This window comes from Pseudophryne corroboree (genome assembly GCF_028390025.1).
Source record: "Pseudophryne corroboree isolate aPseCor3 chromosome 3 unlocalized genomic scaffold, aPseCor3.hap2 SUPER_3_unloc_11, whole genome shotgun sequence".
Lineage (NCBI taxonomy): Eukaryota > Metazoa > Chordata > Amphibia > Anura > Myobatrachidae > Pseudophryne > Pseudophryne corroboree.
The window spans coordinates 2,795,318-2,811,985 of record NW_026967499.1 but is presented as its reverse complement, the minus strand read 5'-3'; the positions used below and the strand labels follow the sequence as shown (position 1 = coordinate 2,811,985).

At 44.0% G+C, this 16,668-nt stretch overlaps 2 protein-coding genes across 2 annotated transcripts in view; one reads left to right on the top strand and one right to left on the bottom strand.

Annotated features, from left to right (window-relative positions):
- Positions 1-6,444, top strand: part of LOC134983261 (zinc finger protein ZFP2-like) — a 77,861-nt gene extending 71,417 nt beyond the window's left edge. The window contains exon 6 of the mRNA XM_063948985.1: positions 1,886-6,444. Within this exon, the coding sequence (XP_063805055.1) occupies positions 1,886-3,117 (1,232 nt within the window). The 3' untranslated portion in view covers positions 3,118-6,444. The remainder of the gene's footprint in view (positions 1-1,885) is intronic.
- Positions 1-16,668, bottom strand: part of LOC134983294 (oocyte zinc finger protein XlCOF7.1-like) — a 223,708-nt gene that overhangs the window by 141,674 nt on the left and 65,366 nt on the right. The gene's annotated exons all lie outside the window — the stretch shown is intronic.

Below are 16,668 nucleotides of genomic sequence, written 5' to 3'. Positions count from 1 at the left end.
AGACATTTGTGAGCAAAATAAAAAATCTATGGAGAAATATCACCAATAACTTTTTGCGGCTAATTGGTTAGGGAGTTTTTGCGATGAACTGAATCCCCCCCACACAGTGTTTATACATACAGTATGATGTTCCATTGAGATTACCGCTGGAGGAAACTCTGCCACAATATTATTAAATGTGTAATTTATCCCATCCTCGTATGGGTGTAATATATAAATATATTCTTACTGACCAGGATTACCAGCACTGAATCAATTATCACCCAATATAATATACATGCCGATGTTTAACAACAAATACAATTGTTTCTTTATTACTTTATTCACCTTTATACATTTACCTTTGTGTTTAATATATCACTGATTTATCTTACATATTTTACTGTACTTAATAAAGGTTATATATTATTTATTAGTGCACAAACAGGACAGCACTGTCTCTTCTTTGCTGTTTTATTATTGCAAAGCCCATGTCACCTCTAGTAATCCCACATGAGCGTCCATGTCACCTCTAGTAATCACACATGAGCGTCCGTGTCACCTCTAGTAATCCCACATGAGCGTCCATGTCACCTCTAGTAATCCCACATGAGCGTCCGTGTCACCTCTAGTAATCCCACATGAGTGTCCATGTCACCTCTAGTAATCCCACATGAGCGTCCATATAACCTCTAGTAATCCCACATGAGCGTCCATGTCACCTCTAGTAATCCCACATGAGCGTCCTTGTCACCTCTGGTAATCCCACATGAGTGGCCATGTCACCTCTAGTAATCCCACATGAACGTCCATGTCACCTCTAGTAATCCCACATGAGCGTCCATATAACCTCTAGTAACCCCACATGAACATCCATGTCACCTCTAGTAACCCCACGTGAGCGTCCATGTCACCTCTAGTAACCCCACGTGAATGTCCATGTCACCTCTAGTAACCCCACATGAGCGTCCATGTCACCTCTAGTAACCCCACGAGCGCCCATGTCACCTCTAGTAACCCCACATGAGCGTCCATGTCACCTCTATTAACCCCACATGAGCGTCCATGTCACCTCTAGTGATCCCACATGAGCGTCCGTGTCACCTCTAGTGATTCCACATGAGCGTCCATGTCACCTCTAGTAATCCCACGCGAGCGTCCATGTCACCTCTAGTAACCCCACGTGAGCGTCCATGTCACCTCTAGTAACCCCACATGAACGTCCATGTCACCTCTAGTAATCCCACATGAGCGTCCATGTCACCTCTAGTGATCCCACATGAGCATCCGTGTCACCTCTAGTGATCCCACATGAGCGTCCATGTCACCTCTAGTAACCCCACATGAGCGTCCATGTCACCTCTAGTAATCCTACGTGAGCATCCGTGTCACCTCTAGTAATCCCACGTGAGCGTCCGTGTCACCTCTAGTAATCCCACGTGAGCGTCCTTGTCACCTCTAGTAATCCCACGTGAGCATCCCTGTCACCTCTAGTAATCCCACGTGAGCGTCCCTGTCACCTCTAGTAATCCCACGTGAGCGTCCCTGTCTCCTCTAGTAATCCCACGTGAGCGTCCGTGTCACCTCTAGTAATCCCACGTGAGCGTCTGTGTCACCTCTAGTAATCCCACGTGAGTGTCCGTGTCACCTCTAGTAATTCCACGTGAGCGTCCACGTCACCTCTAGTAATCCCACATGAGCATCCACGTCCCCTCTAGTAATCCCACATGAGCGTTCAGTGTTGATCAAGCTCCATTCTAAGCATCCTAGCTTTTTTTGTTTTTTAATAAACATAAAAGCAATGATTACAGGTAAAAATGTCAGTTATAGAATTATATATTGTATCCTGTAACACCCTGGGTCTTGTCTACTCATTATATATATTAATGTATTTTATTTCCAGCAGATGGACACACAAGCAGGAATATCTCAGAAGGACATCTAATGTTATCCCTAGATTCTGAAATAAGAGATAATGACAGTAGACAGGATTCTCCAGGAGCTAACCCCATTACCCCAATTATTCATCCAGCTCTATCAGCTGATCCCTCTGATACTGGGAAATGTTCTCCTGATCACTCTGATATTGGTGCATCTGTTACAGCTCTGACAGTAGATACAGTGTTTCCTTGTTCTATAGATGCCAAATGTTTTACACAGAACACAAAGCCTATTACCCATCAGCCAGCTAAGGCAGGGGACGGGCCATTTCCATGTTCTGAGTGTGGGAAATGTTTTACATATAAATCATATCTTGTTAGACATGAGAGAAGTCACACAGGTGAGAAGCCGTATTCCTGTTCTGAGTGTGGGAAATGTTTCGCATATAAATCATTTCTTGCTACACATCAGAGAAGTCACACAGGTGAGAAGCCATTTTCCTGTTCTGAGTGTGGGAAATGTTTTTTATCGACATCACATCTTGTTAGACATCAGAGAAGTCACACAGGTGAGAAGCCATATTCCTGTTCTGAGTGTGGGAAATGTTTTTTATCGACATCACATCTTGTTAGTCATCAGAGAAGTCACACAGGTGAGAAGCCGTACTCCTGTTCTGAGTGTAGGAAATGTTTTGCACAGAAACCAGCTCTTGTTATACATCAGAGAAGTCACACAGGTGAGAAGCCATATTCCTGTTCTGAGTGTGGGAAATGTTTTTTATCGACATCACATCTTGTTAGTCATCAGAGAAGTCACACAGGTGAGAAGCCGTACTCCTGTTCTGAGTGTGGGAAATGTGTTGCATGGAAATCACATCTTGTTATTCATCAGAGAAGTCACACAGGTGAGAAGACGTATTCCTGTTCTGAGTGTGGGAAATGTTTTGCACACAAATCACATTTAGTTACACATCAGAGAAGTCACACAGGTGAGAAGCCATTTTCCTGTTCTGACTGTGGGAAATGTTTTTCATCGACATCACATCTTGTTAGACATCAGAGGAGTCACACAGGTGAGAAGCCATATTCCTGTTCTGAGTGTGGGAAATGTTTTGCACAGAAATCAAATCTTGTTACACATCAGAGAAGTCACACAGGTGAAAAGCCATTTTCATGCTGTGAGAGAAATAAATCCGCTCTTGTTGAACACATTAGACATTACCCAAGTACGGAACCATTTACATCTTCTGGAGTATAATTATCACTGTCGTCCAATGTTCCTCAAGGGTGAATCCGATCTCCTATGCTTTATAAAATATACATGCTAGCACTGGGTGATATAATCAGACGTCATGGCCTGATCTACCACTGCTATGCAGATGACCTGCTTTTTGCTCCATGTACTGAGAACCTAATACCAATAAATGGTTGTCTAGCTGAGCGCCAGGGGTGGATGATGCCAGTTGGCTGTGACTCAGTCTTTGTGAAACATAATAGAAGCTCCCAAACAAAGGACAAGACTACAGCTTTACCAACCATCTGGATTTATGCTTTGGTGTTCAGAATCGCAAAATACTGAACGTGTGCTGAATCTTTGTGTTGTCCTGGTATGTGGATGACACAGACATCAGGTATCCGCCACATACAATTCCTCATTCTTCCATCTGTGGACCATAACCAGAATCAAGATCTTGATTCCCTCAGAAAGTTCATAGACTACTGCAATGCCATCTACCTGGGTCACCCAGCAAAAGAATTACAGAGCTTTCAGGTTTTCCAAAAGGTGGAGAAAGTAAATTCTCCTCCCAATTGGAGAGTAACCCGCACCAGGATATAACTGTCCTGATAGTTTATGTACTTGGGGTACCTTTATATTAAATAATACCACTATCACAATTAAGTGAATAAATCGTGGGACATTCTCAAGGTAATTATAGGTGCTACCAACTGATTTAGGTCAAGGAATAAAGTCAAATCCCCAAAGGGAGGGGAAAGAAAAAAGAAATCAGTTTTTTTGTGCGGTGCACACAACCCAATATCCAATATATTAAAATATTTTTCTTTATTGATAAATTGTTAAAAAATCCCTATGTTATTCGTATTTATAGGCAAAATTGCCACACTTAATATTTATTAATTTTATGTATAATTAAGGATATTAATCAGACTAGTATTGTCCTTAAATTTGTAATCAAGCGAAGTAATAAAAGATAGTAAGGAAAGTGAAAAAGAATGAAAATTAAGTGAATAAAGATTAAAAACAAAGCTGGTGTGTCGAGTGCCTTTTGTATTTATGTAATAAGATGGTCCTAATGTGCGTAAACCGTACTGGTTCCCACTGAGTTATATTGACATAAAAGGTTCTTACTGGGAAATACGTGAATATTTAACTGCAATAATACTCATTACTGGGATGTGTTCCACAGATGCAATATGGTATTAATAATTATGATAGTAAATGTGTGTCGGTTAACAGATGATTTCAGACAGAGACACAGATCCTATATTGTAATAGTTATTGCAGGTTCCACACGATCCCATCCCTGGGGTGTTGCATATTATGCCTGCAGAGTTCGTTTACTCAAGGTGATTTATTGTGTCTTTTATTGTAGTGCAAAAGATACATGTGAGGTAAGAGATAAGTCACTCAATAGAGCACCCAAAGTTGTCACATTACCCACATCAAGTGCTATATAGGCACAGTTGCCTGAATAATATTGGCAAGCTGGACTGTGAATTTGCTATAAAATATTATTGTCACTACAATGTCCTGCTGAATCACCACCTTTAATTTCCCATGTGATCTGTGACTCAGAAAAGATCCAAAGATAGTCAGTTGACACAGTAATTTGGGCCAGCAATAACTCCTATGTGGTCATCCAGCGCCCCATCTGATATGATGTGCACGATTTAAATATATCACCGTGCAATCTGTAGTTGCAGTTAGTGCCTCTATAGTTGGATTCTTGCTTTCTGCTGCTAATATTGCGCAGTTCTCATTCTCATTAATAGAGATCTCGATCCAACTCAATCCATATGCTTATACACTTGGTAATAAGCGTACTCCTGCTAGATGTTTAGCGGTGCAGTGATTGCTTTCAAGTGTCTAACAGTCGTATATATTATTGCAATTAGACAGGCAATTACACCGCTCATCTGGTATGCTGTATGCAGGTTGATGATAACACATTCACCTATGTTTTTAATTGCTATAAACTCCACCTATAAGTTTGGCAGTGCAGTGATTGTTATGGTGCAGCACGTCAGTGAAATGTCACAATGGAGATTATTGATTCCTGAGGATACTGCTGTAAGTTTGGTAGTACTGTAATTCGTTTCTAATTTCTAACAGTCACGTATGTTTTACAGTAGCACGGGCGGTTGTGCCGCTCGTCAGGTACACTGTATACAGGCTAATAATAGCACATTCTCCTGTGTAGATACTGCTACAAGTTTGGCTGTGCCGTAATTAGTTTCCAATTTCCAACAATCACATATGTTTCACAATGAGACGAGCGGTTGCACCGCTCGTTAGATACACTGTATACAGGCTAATAATAACACCTTCTCCTGTGATCTTAATTATCAATACTTCTACTATATGTTCATCAGCGCAGTAATTAATTTCAGATTTCTACCAGTCACATATAGTATTATGACTGGGCGGGCAGTTGCACCGCTCGTCGTAACGCTATCTGCAGGTTAACAGAGGCACATTCTCCTATGTACATACACACATTTGATCGGACACTTTTTCTAACATTTATATATTGCACATTAGACACATCAGCCTAACGCCAATGCACATTTCGCTCATAGGCTTCCTCAGGGCACTATATCTTGCAGCTAGTACAGAATGCAGCAGCCAAGCTGTTACCTGACCAGCCCGTTCCAGCCTCATAACACCCATTCTCTACTCCCTTCACCGGCTGCCTGTAAGATGACAAATCTATTTCATAATTAGCTAAATGACCTTCCCAGCCCAACATTACATGGTCCAAGGTACTAGAAGCAGCTTCTGCCTCCTTACTGCCCTGCTGGCTTCTACAGATGAAGGACTGTTACCAGCAGTACCAAGAATCTCCTGTAATTCATTTATGGGTTGAACGTTTAGCTTTGACCATGGAACTCACTGCCTTGCACAGTCCAAGAGGCCTCCACTCTAGAGACCTTCACAAGCAGACTGATGACTGCTACTCACACTTTTCATTAATGTACCTCTATTTACTTCCTAAATAATACATCCCAAATGCTTAGGTCTTTATTCTGCTGTTTATTTTGTATCTTGTGCTTTGTGTAAATGTGAATGTGTAATGCCAGTTTCCACAATCTGTATTGCTGCACGACAATATGGCGGCCATTGGAACGTGTTTTCACTTCTTGTAGTTTACCTAACTTGTTGCAGACACTCATCTTGACATGGAGTGTTTTCTGATACAAGATCCTATCCATATATACCCTGTACATTATCATGTGCATTAGAGTCACCCGGGTTCCATCTGCGGTGGTTTGTTGTATGTTACATCTATATGGTGCGGATACTCCCCTGTATGATTTCATAATAAAAGCTTTTGTTTGCATCTAATTATTGCATTATAGCTTTTATTTTTTTATCTGTTTTATATTCCCGTCTGAGTAATTACGCCATAATATCTAATCTCGGAGTGGACCCCAAAAGATGTAAAGAAACCGTGTAAGTTTTCCATCATTCTGTTTCATATAAGCATACAGGTAAGTGATGGCACGGTGGTCACTGACCGTCACATTCCGGTGGTATAATGGAAGTGGACTGTCTGGGCTTATTCTAGTCTACTGCAGAAATAAAAAACTCAGCCTTTATCCTGCTTATAAAAATGACAAAGCCCATAAATCAAGCTGGCCGGACAAGACAGAAGCCACATTAATGGTGGCACATCATATAGGCTGAAGACCCATGCTTCTGCTATATATGGCATAACTCACTCTTCACCCACAAAAACCTTCCCTTCACCATTCGCAATGTCCACCATTGCCCCTTCAGAAGGGTCAAAACTTTCCTTTGCTTGTTCCACCTCCTCCTGTACAGAGCCCAGGACCACCTCCATGACCATTTCATATTTATCTGGAGGCCAGGCATCTGGGAGGTTCATGGCCTGAGATGACCACAGAACCACCAGGTAGTGGGCAGAAAGAATCCACAGCCTCCTGAGGAACTGGAGAGTCCAAAGTTCCACCCCACATGAGGTAGAGAAGGGTCAACCACAGGGTCTGGCTCACCTATTTCCTTCCTAAAAGCTGCTCTTTACCCACTTTGGTACATGTGGGATCCCACTCCAATTTCCCTTGAGAGTCCTTACCCTCACTAATCCCTTCTGAACCTACTAACCCACAGAAATACTAACAATGGCCCTCATTCCGAGTCGTTCGCTCGGTATTTTTCATCGCATCGCAATGAAAATCCGCTTAGTACGCATGCGCAATGTTCGCACTGCGACTGCGCCAAGTTATTTTGCTAAGAAGATAGTATTTTTACTCACAGCTTTTTCTTCGCACCGGCGATCGTAGTGTGATTGACAGGAAATGGGTGTTACTGGGCGGAAACACGGCGTTTTATGGGCGTGTGGTTGAAAACGCTACCGTTTCCGGAAAAAACGCAGGAGTGGCCGGAGAAACGGGGGAGTGTCTGGGCGAACGCTGGGAGTGTTTATGACGTCAAACCAGGAACGACAAGCACTGAACTGATCGCAGATGCTGAGTAAGTCAGAAGCTACTCTGAAACTGCTAAGTAGTTTGTAATCGCAATATTGCGAATACTTCGGTCGCAATTTTAAGATGCTAAGATACACTCCCAGTAGGCGGCGGCTTAGCGTGAGCAACTCTGCTAAATTCGCCTTGCGACCGATCAACTCGGAATGAGGGCCAATATACATTTTCAACAGCTTTCCACTTCCCTGCAACAACTGCTCTCACCAATCTCTACATTTACTACACCTGACACTGCTATATCACACCTGCAGCAGACCCTAGAGAGTGCCCTTGATGAAGTGGCTCCCGCTACCCATCACACTCCACGTAGGCTTAGATGCCTACCATGGCACTCTAAATCAACAAGACACCTACAAAAACTGTCACGTAAAGTAGAACATCAGTGGCGTAAAACTCAGAATCCAAGTGACTTTCTCACATATAAGACTACCTACCACTCCTATCATCAGGCCCTGGACACTGCCAAACAAACATATTTCCAATCTCTCATCTCTTATCATGCCAATAACCCCAAGCCACTTTTTAATACGTTTAAATCACTTCTTTACCCTCCCTCACCTCCCCCACTAGCTACTATCAGTGCACAAGAACTTGCTTCCTACTTCAAGGATAAGATTGATAAAATCTGAGATGAAATGGTATGCTCTTCCTCAGCCAGTGACCTGCTCAATTCCCTACCTGAACCGTCTGGCACTTTCTCTTTATTTGATCCCACAAGTGAAGATGAAGTATCATCAGTCTTTCCATCCTCCTACTCCACTACCTCTCCTCTTGATCCTATACCCTCACAGGTCAGTAAAACCTTGTCTCCTGTGTTTATCCCAACCTTAACTAAAATCTGTAATCTCTCTCTCTACTGGTATCTTTCCCTCTTTGTTTAAACATGCAGTCATTACTCCCATTCTAAAAAAACACAACTCTGACCCAAACACACTCTCTAACTACCGTCCCATTTCTCAGCTACCAGGTCCCTTCAAGCTACTTGAGAGAATTGCCTACACTCGCCTCACACACATTCTTAACTCCCACAACTTATTGGACCCACTTCAGTCAGGCTTTCATGCCCAACACTCCACAGAGACGGCGCTGACCAAAGTAGTGAATGATCTAGTCACTGCTAGATCAAAAGGCCATTACACACTACTCATTCTTCTAGATCTCTCTGCTGCTTATGACACTGTTGACCACTCTCTTCTCATACAAATACTACAATCTCTAGGTCTTCAGGACACAGCCCTCTCCTGGTTCTCATTCTACCTATCTAATGGCTCTTTCAGTGTTCACTTCTCTGATTCTATCTCCTCTTCTCTACCTCTATCAGTTGGAGTACCGCAAGGCTCAGTCTTAGGTCCTCTGCTTTTCTCAATCTATACCTCTTCTCTTGGTAAACTAATCAGCTCCTTTGGATTTCAGTATCATTTTTATGCTGATGATACTCAAATCTACCTATCCTCCCCAGATTTGTCACCACCAGTATTGGCTCGTGTCACTGGATGCCTGTCTGCCATTTCATCTTGGATGTCATCTCGCCACCTCAAACTCAACATTTCCAAAACCAAATTAATTATTTTCCCACCGGCTAAGAGTAGTTACCAACCTGATATCTCTATAACTGTTGACAATGCAACTATCCACCCCACAAGCTCAAGCCTAGGTGTCACCCTCGACTCTGAACTGTCCTTTGTTCCACACATTCAATCTGTCTCTAAATCATGTTACATGCACCTTAAAAACATATCCAAAATACGCCCTTATCTTATACAAGACACTGCAAAAACTCTAATCCATGCACTCATCATCTCCCGCATTGATTATTGTAATAGTCTCCTTACTGGTCTTCCCAAACATAGGCTATCACCACTTCAATCCATTTTAAATGCAGCTGCAAGGCTAATCTTCCTCGCCAGATGTTCTTCATCTGCTTATCCGCTCTGTCAGTCCCTCCATTTGTTACCGGTATTCTACCGTGTCAAATATAAAATACTTTTACTTACATACAAGGCTATTTACCAAACTGCACCATCATACATCTCCTCACTAATCTCAAAATATCTCCCTACCAGACCTCTCCGCTCTGCAAAAGATCTGCGTCTCTCATCCAAATGTATTACCTGTTCCCACTCAAAATTACAGGACTTTACCCGGGCATCACCCACTCTGTGGAATGCACTCCCACGCACAATAAGACTCTCCTCTAGTCTCCAAACCTTTAAACGTTCTCTGAAAACTCATCTCTTCAGACAAGCCTACCAAATTCCTGACCCACACACATAACCTTCAATGCTTCCCTATCCAGTTACATCCCCTCTGTACAGTCCACATAACCTCACATTTTGTCTTCCAACATTGCGGGGGGATCATATATACAACCCATTAACCTAGCAACCTGGGGAACCATTATGTGACAGGTAGCATCTATCCTTGTGTATCAATGCCTATTTCCCTATAGATTGTTAGCTTGTGAGCAGGGCCTTCCTACCTCTGTCTGTCTTTGCCCAGTTTTGTTCTATAATTGTTCTAATTGTAAAGCGCAACGGAATATGCTGCGCTATATAAGAAACTGCTAATAAATAAAAAATAAATAAATAGTTCCTTTCCCTTCCAACCACTTCTCCTTTTTAAGCTTTTCACCACCTGCTGTGTGAGTCCCATCCAACTACTCCATTCCTTGACTCATTGGTGTAGCAACCCCCTTCTCCCACCCCCACCACACTGATACACTGCAGTTAAGCTGTGAGACTTGCTGCTAGCAGTACTCACTACTCAGCACACACACTCACATCATGATTACACAGCTGTGCCAGAGACACTGTCTCACTGACAACCAGGGCGAGACACTCCCAGAAAGGCATGTATGTATGAGTATGGAGAGAGTGGGCGCAGTGGGGCTGCATGACTGACATCTGAGCCTGTCACGTCAGTGAGGTGGATGGGGCATACCATTCCCAGCCGGTACAGCACACTATATGTAAGAGCCAGAGCGGTGCAGGGCTACTGGCTGACAGCTTAGCATCTCGGTGCAGCCGCAGAAGTCTGTAAATGATGGGAAATAACATCTGGCCCATGGCTACTGTGAGGAAATGAGAGGTCTGTGACAATATAGCTATGCCTCATTTCTCATGTCAGATATGTACTTTTTTTATCCCCATATCCCTATACATTCATCTGTTTCCTCATTCTACATAACATGTCCATTACTGCTCACCCAATATTGTGTTTAAATCAACCTTAATATTGTTACTATATGCAATTGTGTTACGTTATCTGTTACCCTTTGGATAATGTATTCATGTTAGACCTAGTTTTCTATTGTTTACTACCACCACAGTGGACACTCAAAGGATGAATCATATAAGGTACCATTGTCCCTTTTTGTTTACTCCCTATTGTCCAACAGTGAGCTGACCAGACATGGTTGCTCCCTGGCTGATGTAATCACCTTGATTAGAATATGTATTGTATTCCAATGCTGTAAGATCCTTAGACAAAGAAGTCACACACACCCCATGTAATATGAAGCTTCTGGGGGTATAAGTAGATATAACCAGAGAGCTGAAAGAGATTCTATGCTCCTTGACTAAGAAGTGATGTTCTGTCAGTTTGTGGTGGGAATTGTCATGTGGAATTGGATTACAGAGGTGTGCTGAGCTGGTTAGAGCCCATTCTGTTCAATAACCACTGTTGGTTTTTCATTTACCACTGTGCCTGAGTGATTTGGAACCCAGTATCTTCACAGCTACTATCGATGGCGGGTAACTACCTGGCTCTCTTCCTTTGATGGTAAAACTAGTTATCATCAGGTATAGACCATCAATAATTCCAGATCATCAATGGTTGATAGCCAATCCTAGACCAGACCCTGAGAGACCACAGCCACCATCAGATCCACAATGTGTACCTAGAAGCTGCCACATCTGGCACTTTGTCACCCACCATCAGATCTACCTTTTCCTAGAGAGCTACCTCCACAGCTTTCCACATCTAAGCTGGAACTCTGCAGGTTTCCTTCACCACCAGCTTTGATCTCATTTGCATCAGCATCCCGGCCAGCCTCACACAGGTCCATTGAATCAGCATTATGATAACTTTTGACTCTTTATTTGCTGCAGCTGCTGTATAGATCCTGTGATTTCCTCCAGCTCATTAACCAGCTGCACCAGCTCCTCATTTTATGTAACTCTCTCCCAGTTGCTGCAACAGTTTTTTCTCCTGCAGGGTCCACAGAATATCCACAGGATAACATTGGGTTATGATGACATGACAGCGGATTTGCACCAAACGGTCAAAGCTTTTGGCCTCCCAGCATGCAGTGGGCCCGTCCCTATAGCCCCACCTCCTGGCTCATGCAAATCAGTTTTTTGTTTGGTGTGTGGCAGGAGCCAGTCCATGTCAGGAGGGCTGCTGGTTTTTATCAGCCATAAGCGTTCTTATTTTATTTTTATAGACCATTTTTCTTGAGTGATCTTTCTAAAAAGTGTCTTATACGCACCTTAGAAAGAGTCGCTCCAACAATTCCCTGCCGGGTCGTGACAACGCTTACCCACATGTACAGCGCTGATTTGGGGAGCAGGAGTGTAATTACGTGTGTGCCAGGTGTGCCTGGCACACAGCGCAGTTGCCCTGAGGGCTCAGCGGCATGTAATGAGTCAAATTGACCCATTACATGCCGCCTCTGCTGTGTGCCGTACGCCGCACTGGAGAGGAGAAAGCAGCACCGGGCAGTGGAGAAGGAGGGGGTGGGAGGGGGACTGGAGCAGCAGCAGCGCTATGTAATTGGTAGTTGTGCCGCTGCAGCAGCCCCCTCTCCTTCCGTATTGGCTGCCCGGTGCTGCTGTGAATGCTGGGATGCGGTTCCTCCATCCCAGCATTCAAAGCGGCGTTGGGCAGCAATTACAGAAGGAGAGGGGGCTGCTGCAGCGGGGAGATGGTAAGTATCTCTCTTTTTCTTTCTCTATCCTTTCTGCCGTAATGTGTAAAAATGGGGATTGTCTGCCGCAATGTGTAAAAAGGGGGACGCTGTCTGCCGTAATGTGTAAAAAGGGTGACTGGCTGCCGCAATGTGTAAAAAGGAGGACGCTGTCTGCCGTACTGTGTAAAAAAGGGGGCGCTGTCTGCTGTCATGTGTAAAACGGGACGCTGTCTGCCGTAATCTGTAAAAAGGGGGACACTGTCTGCCCTTATGTGTAAAAAGGGGGATGCTGTCTGCCGTAATGTGTAAAGAGGGGGACTGGCTGCCGCAATGTGTAAAAAGGGGGATGCTGTCTGCCGTAATGTGTAAAAAGGGGACGCTGTCTGCCGCAATTTGTGTAAAAAGGGGACGCTGTCTGCCGTAATGTGTAAAAAGGGGGACTGGCTGCCGCAATGTGTAACAAGGGGGATGCTGTCTGCCGTAATGTGTAAAATGGGGGATGCTGTCTGCCGTAATGTGTAAAAAGGGGGACACAGTCTGCCGTAATGTGTAAAAAGGTGGACTGGCTGCCGCAATGTGTAAAAAAGGGACGCTGTCTGCCGTAATGTGTAAAAAGGGGACGCTGTCTGCCATAATGTGTAAAAAAGGGGGACGCTGTCTGCCATAATATGTAAAAAGGGGGACTGGCTGCCGCAATGCGTAAAAAGGAGAACGCTGTCTGCCGTACTATGTAAAAAATGGGGACGCTGTCTGCCGTACTGTGTAAAAAGGGGACGCTGTCTGCTGTAATGTGTAAAAAAGGGGACGCTGTCTGCCGTAATGTGTAAAAAAGGGGACTGGCTGCTGCAATGTGTAAAAAAGGGGGACACTGTCTGCAGTAATGTGTAAAAAGGGGACGCTGTCTGCCGTAATGTTTTAAAAAAAAAGGGGACTCTGTCTGCCGTAATGTGTAAAAAAAGGACGCTGTCTGCCATAATGTGTAAAAAGAGGGCACTGTCTGCTGTAATGTGTAAAAAAGGGGGACGCTGTCTGCCGTAATGTGTAAACAGGGGAACTGGCTGCCGCAATGTGTAAAAATGGGCGATGTCTGCCATAATGTGTAAAAAGGTGGACGCTGTCTGCCGTAATGTGTAAAAAGGGGGACTGGCTGCCGCAATGTGTAAAAAGGAGGACGCTGTCTGCTGTACTGTGTAAAAAAGTGGGCGCTGTCTGCTGTAATGTGAAAAAGGGGACACTGTCTGCCGCAATGTGTAAAAGAGGGGGACGCTGTCTGCCGTAATGTGTAAAAAAGAGGATGCTGTCTGCCGTAATGTGTAAAAAAGAGGACCCTGTCTGCCGTAATGTGTAAAAAATGGGACGCTGTCTGCCGTAATGTTTTAAAAAAAAAGGACGCTGTCTGCCGTAATGTGTAAAAAGGGCACGCTGACTGCTGTAATGTGTAAAAAGGGCACGCTGTCTGCTGTAATATGTAAAAAGGGAACGCTGTCTGCCGTAATGTGCTAAAAAGGGGACGCTGTCTGCCGTAATGTGTAAAAAAAAAGGGGGACGCTGTCTGCCGTATTGTGTAAAAAGGGGAATTTGTCTGCCGTAATGTGAAGAAGGGGCACTACTGTGTAGCGTAATTTGAATAATGGAGACCACTGTATGAATTGGTGGTATTTTGTGGCCACACCCCTTTCCCATGAAGCCCAGCCCCTATATTTTTTGCGCACGCCTACGACGCGCACTGCCGTTGGTTTGCATTAAGGGGTGGGGCGCCGATGCCGTTTCTTGCACACAGCACTAAAATGTCTAGTTACGGCACTGTTGGGGAGCATCTGTGTCGAATATACTAACAAGTCCAGCAGAAGTTACCAGGCTGTGGCCGGAGCACGGGGAGAAGGTAAGGCATCGGTTCTTCTTAGTGGGGGAACACGGGCACAGCCGCACTGTTTTGGAGGAGACTACCAGTCACTGACACGGCTGCCACCTAGGGTGCACCAGCGCAAGACCTTAGGGATCATAGGCTCCAGAGGTAGTATGAGGCCACAATCCCTGGGATTGGTATCAGTAGTGGGGAGTCAAAGGTGCCCCTGGTCGCCCCTCCCCCTGATTCATTACCAGTTTCTTCCAAGTCTCCCACCATGAACCGTTTTCCCGCTTCTATCTGAGACGCTGTGTATCTAAAAAGACCCAGTTGCATCATAGGCGACTGTGTGACTGGTGCGTCTGTGTTCACTGCAGGTTCATGGGGCGAGTGTGGACACTATTAGCGTCTGGATCCACTCAGCGTTTGCTAACGTATTGATCAGTCCTGGAAGCGGGATGAGTCTCCCTGTATCACATTCTATTGAGCCGGGTAATACAGCACTAAGTCTCTATCTACCCTTTGAGTATGAATAGTTGGATAAGTGCCGGATGCATACGAGTCTAATAATTATTACTGTTGTTTCTTTTGCTATGCGTCTGAATACGGCTAAACTCCTATATAAGGTAATAGTTACATAGTTACATAATTAGTGAGGTTGAAAAGAGGTAAAATGCCCATCGGGTTCAACCTGTATTCTGTGATCAGCTGATCATATTATAATGTACCTGCTGATGTAATGCTTAGTACCAATTGACAACAATGATTTTTACCACTCCCAGATTAATGTCACTGTGGTAAATGCTATAACCCTGGATACTCTTTCCAGTTAGAAATTTGTCTAATCGGTTTTTAAATACATTTACAGAGTCTGCCATTACTATCTTCTCCGGCAGGGAGTTCCACATTTTTAATGCTCTTACCGTGAAGAACCCTTTCCTACGTTGTATACGGAATTTTCTCTCCTCTAGCCTCAGCGAGTGCCCACGTGTCCCATACAGGGTTATTTTACTACACAAATCCGCTGCTAGCTCCTTCTAATGACCCTTTACATATCTGAAGATAATAATGTCACCTCTTAGTCACCACTTTTCTAGTGTATACATATGTAACTTAGCAAGCCTTTCCTCGTACTCCAGTGTCTCTAACCCTTTAATCAGTTTAGTAGCCCGCCTTTGAACCCTTTCTAGTTCTCCTATATCTGTTTTATAATATGGTGCCCAGAACTGAACACAATATTCCAGGTGCGGACACACCAATGATTTGTACAGCGGCAGGATTACATCCTCGCCCCTTGTCTCAATGCCCCGTTTTATGCATGCGAGCACTTTACTTGCCTTTTTGCAGCATTTTGACATTGTGTACTGATAAGCCTATTATCCATGAGCACCCCCAAATCTTATTCCACCACAGTTACCCCTATAATTTCCCCATTTAGAGTGTACGATGCTTGTGTGTTTTTTGTTCCAAAATGCACAATTTTGCATTTTTCTACATTGAACCTCATTCCCCATTTAGATGCCCAGGCTTCTAGTTTAAATAAGTCATTTTGTAGAGACTCCACATCACTATCTGAATGAATTACGTTACACAGTTTAGTATCATCCGCAAAGATTAACACTGTGCTTTCCAGGCCTATTCCTAGATCGTTGATAAATTTATTGATCAGTAGCGGGCCAAGTACGGACCCTTGTGGTATTCCGCTGACTACTGGTGCCCAGCTGGAGAACATCCCTTTCACCATTACTCGTTGTAAAGCCAATTACCTATCCATGTACAAATAGTATATCCTAGACCAAGTTCCCTTAATTTGATCAGTCTCCTGTGAGGCACTGTATCGAAGGCGCGAGTAACCTCACTGCTGACCGCAAAATTCCCACCATTGAGGATAATGGAGCGGGTCTCAGAATTCGGGGAAAGGGGTCCCATGTGTAAACATGGGACCCTTTTCAGTGCGTGGTCCGGGTAAATGTGGTTTGTTTTTTTGCCAAGTACGTGGATTACAAAAAAGAAGAGGACAGATGCTACACTGGATTTTGGTGAATATAATTTTTTTTTCAGGTACACCGAGGATTCTACTTGGAGAAGTGGACCGAGCCTCGTGTGAACATAGGTAAGTATGTGTGTGTCAGCATGTATGTAATAAAGTTTTACTTTCACGGTGTGCGTGTACTGTTTTTATTTGGGTATTTTTTTTGTAGTAAAACTACAGGTACCAGCGGGCCCATGTCCTCCCCGCATGCTGGTACTTGTGATTCTCCAAGTACCAGTTTGCAGGGGAGGCTTGCCAGGACTTGTAGTTCTGCTAC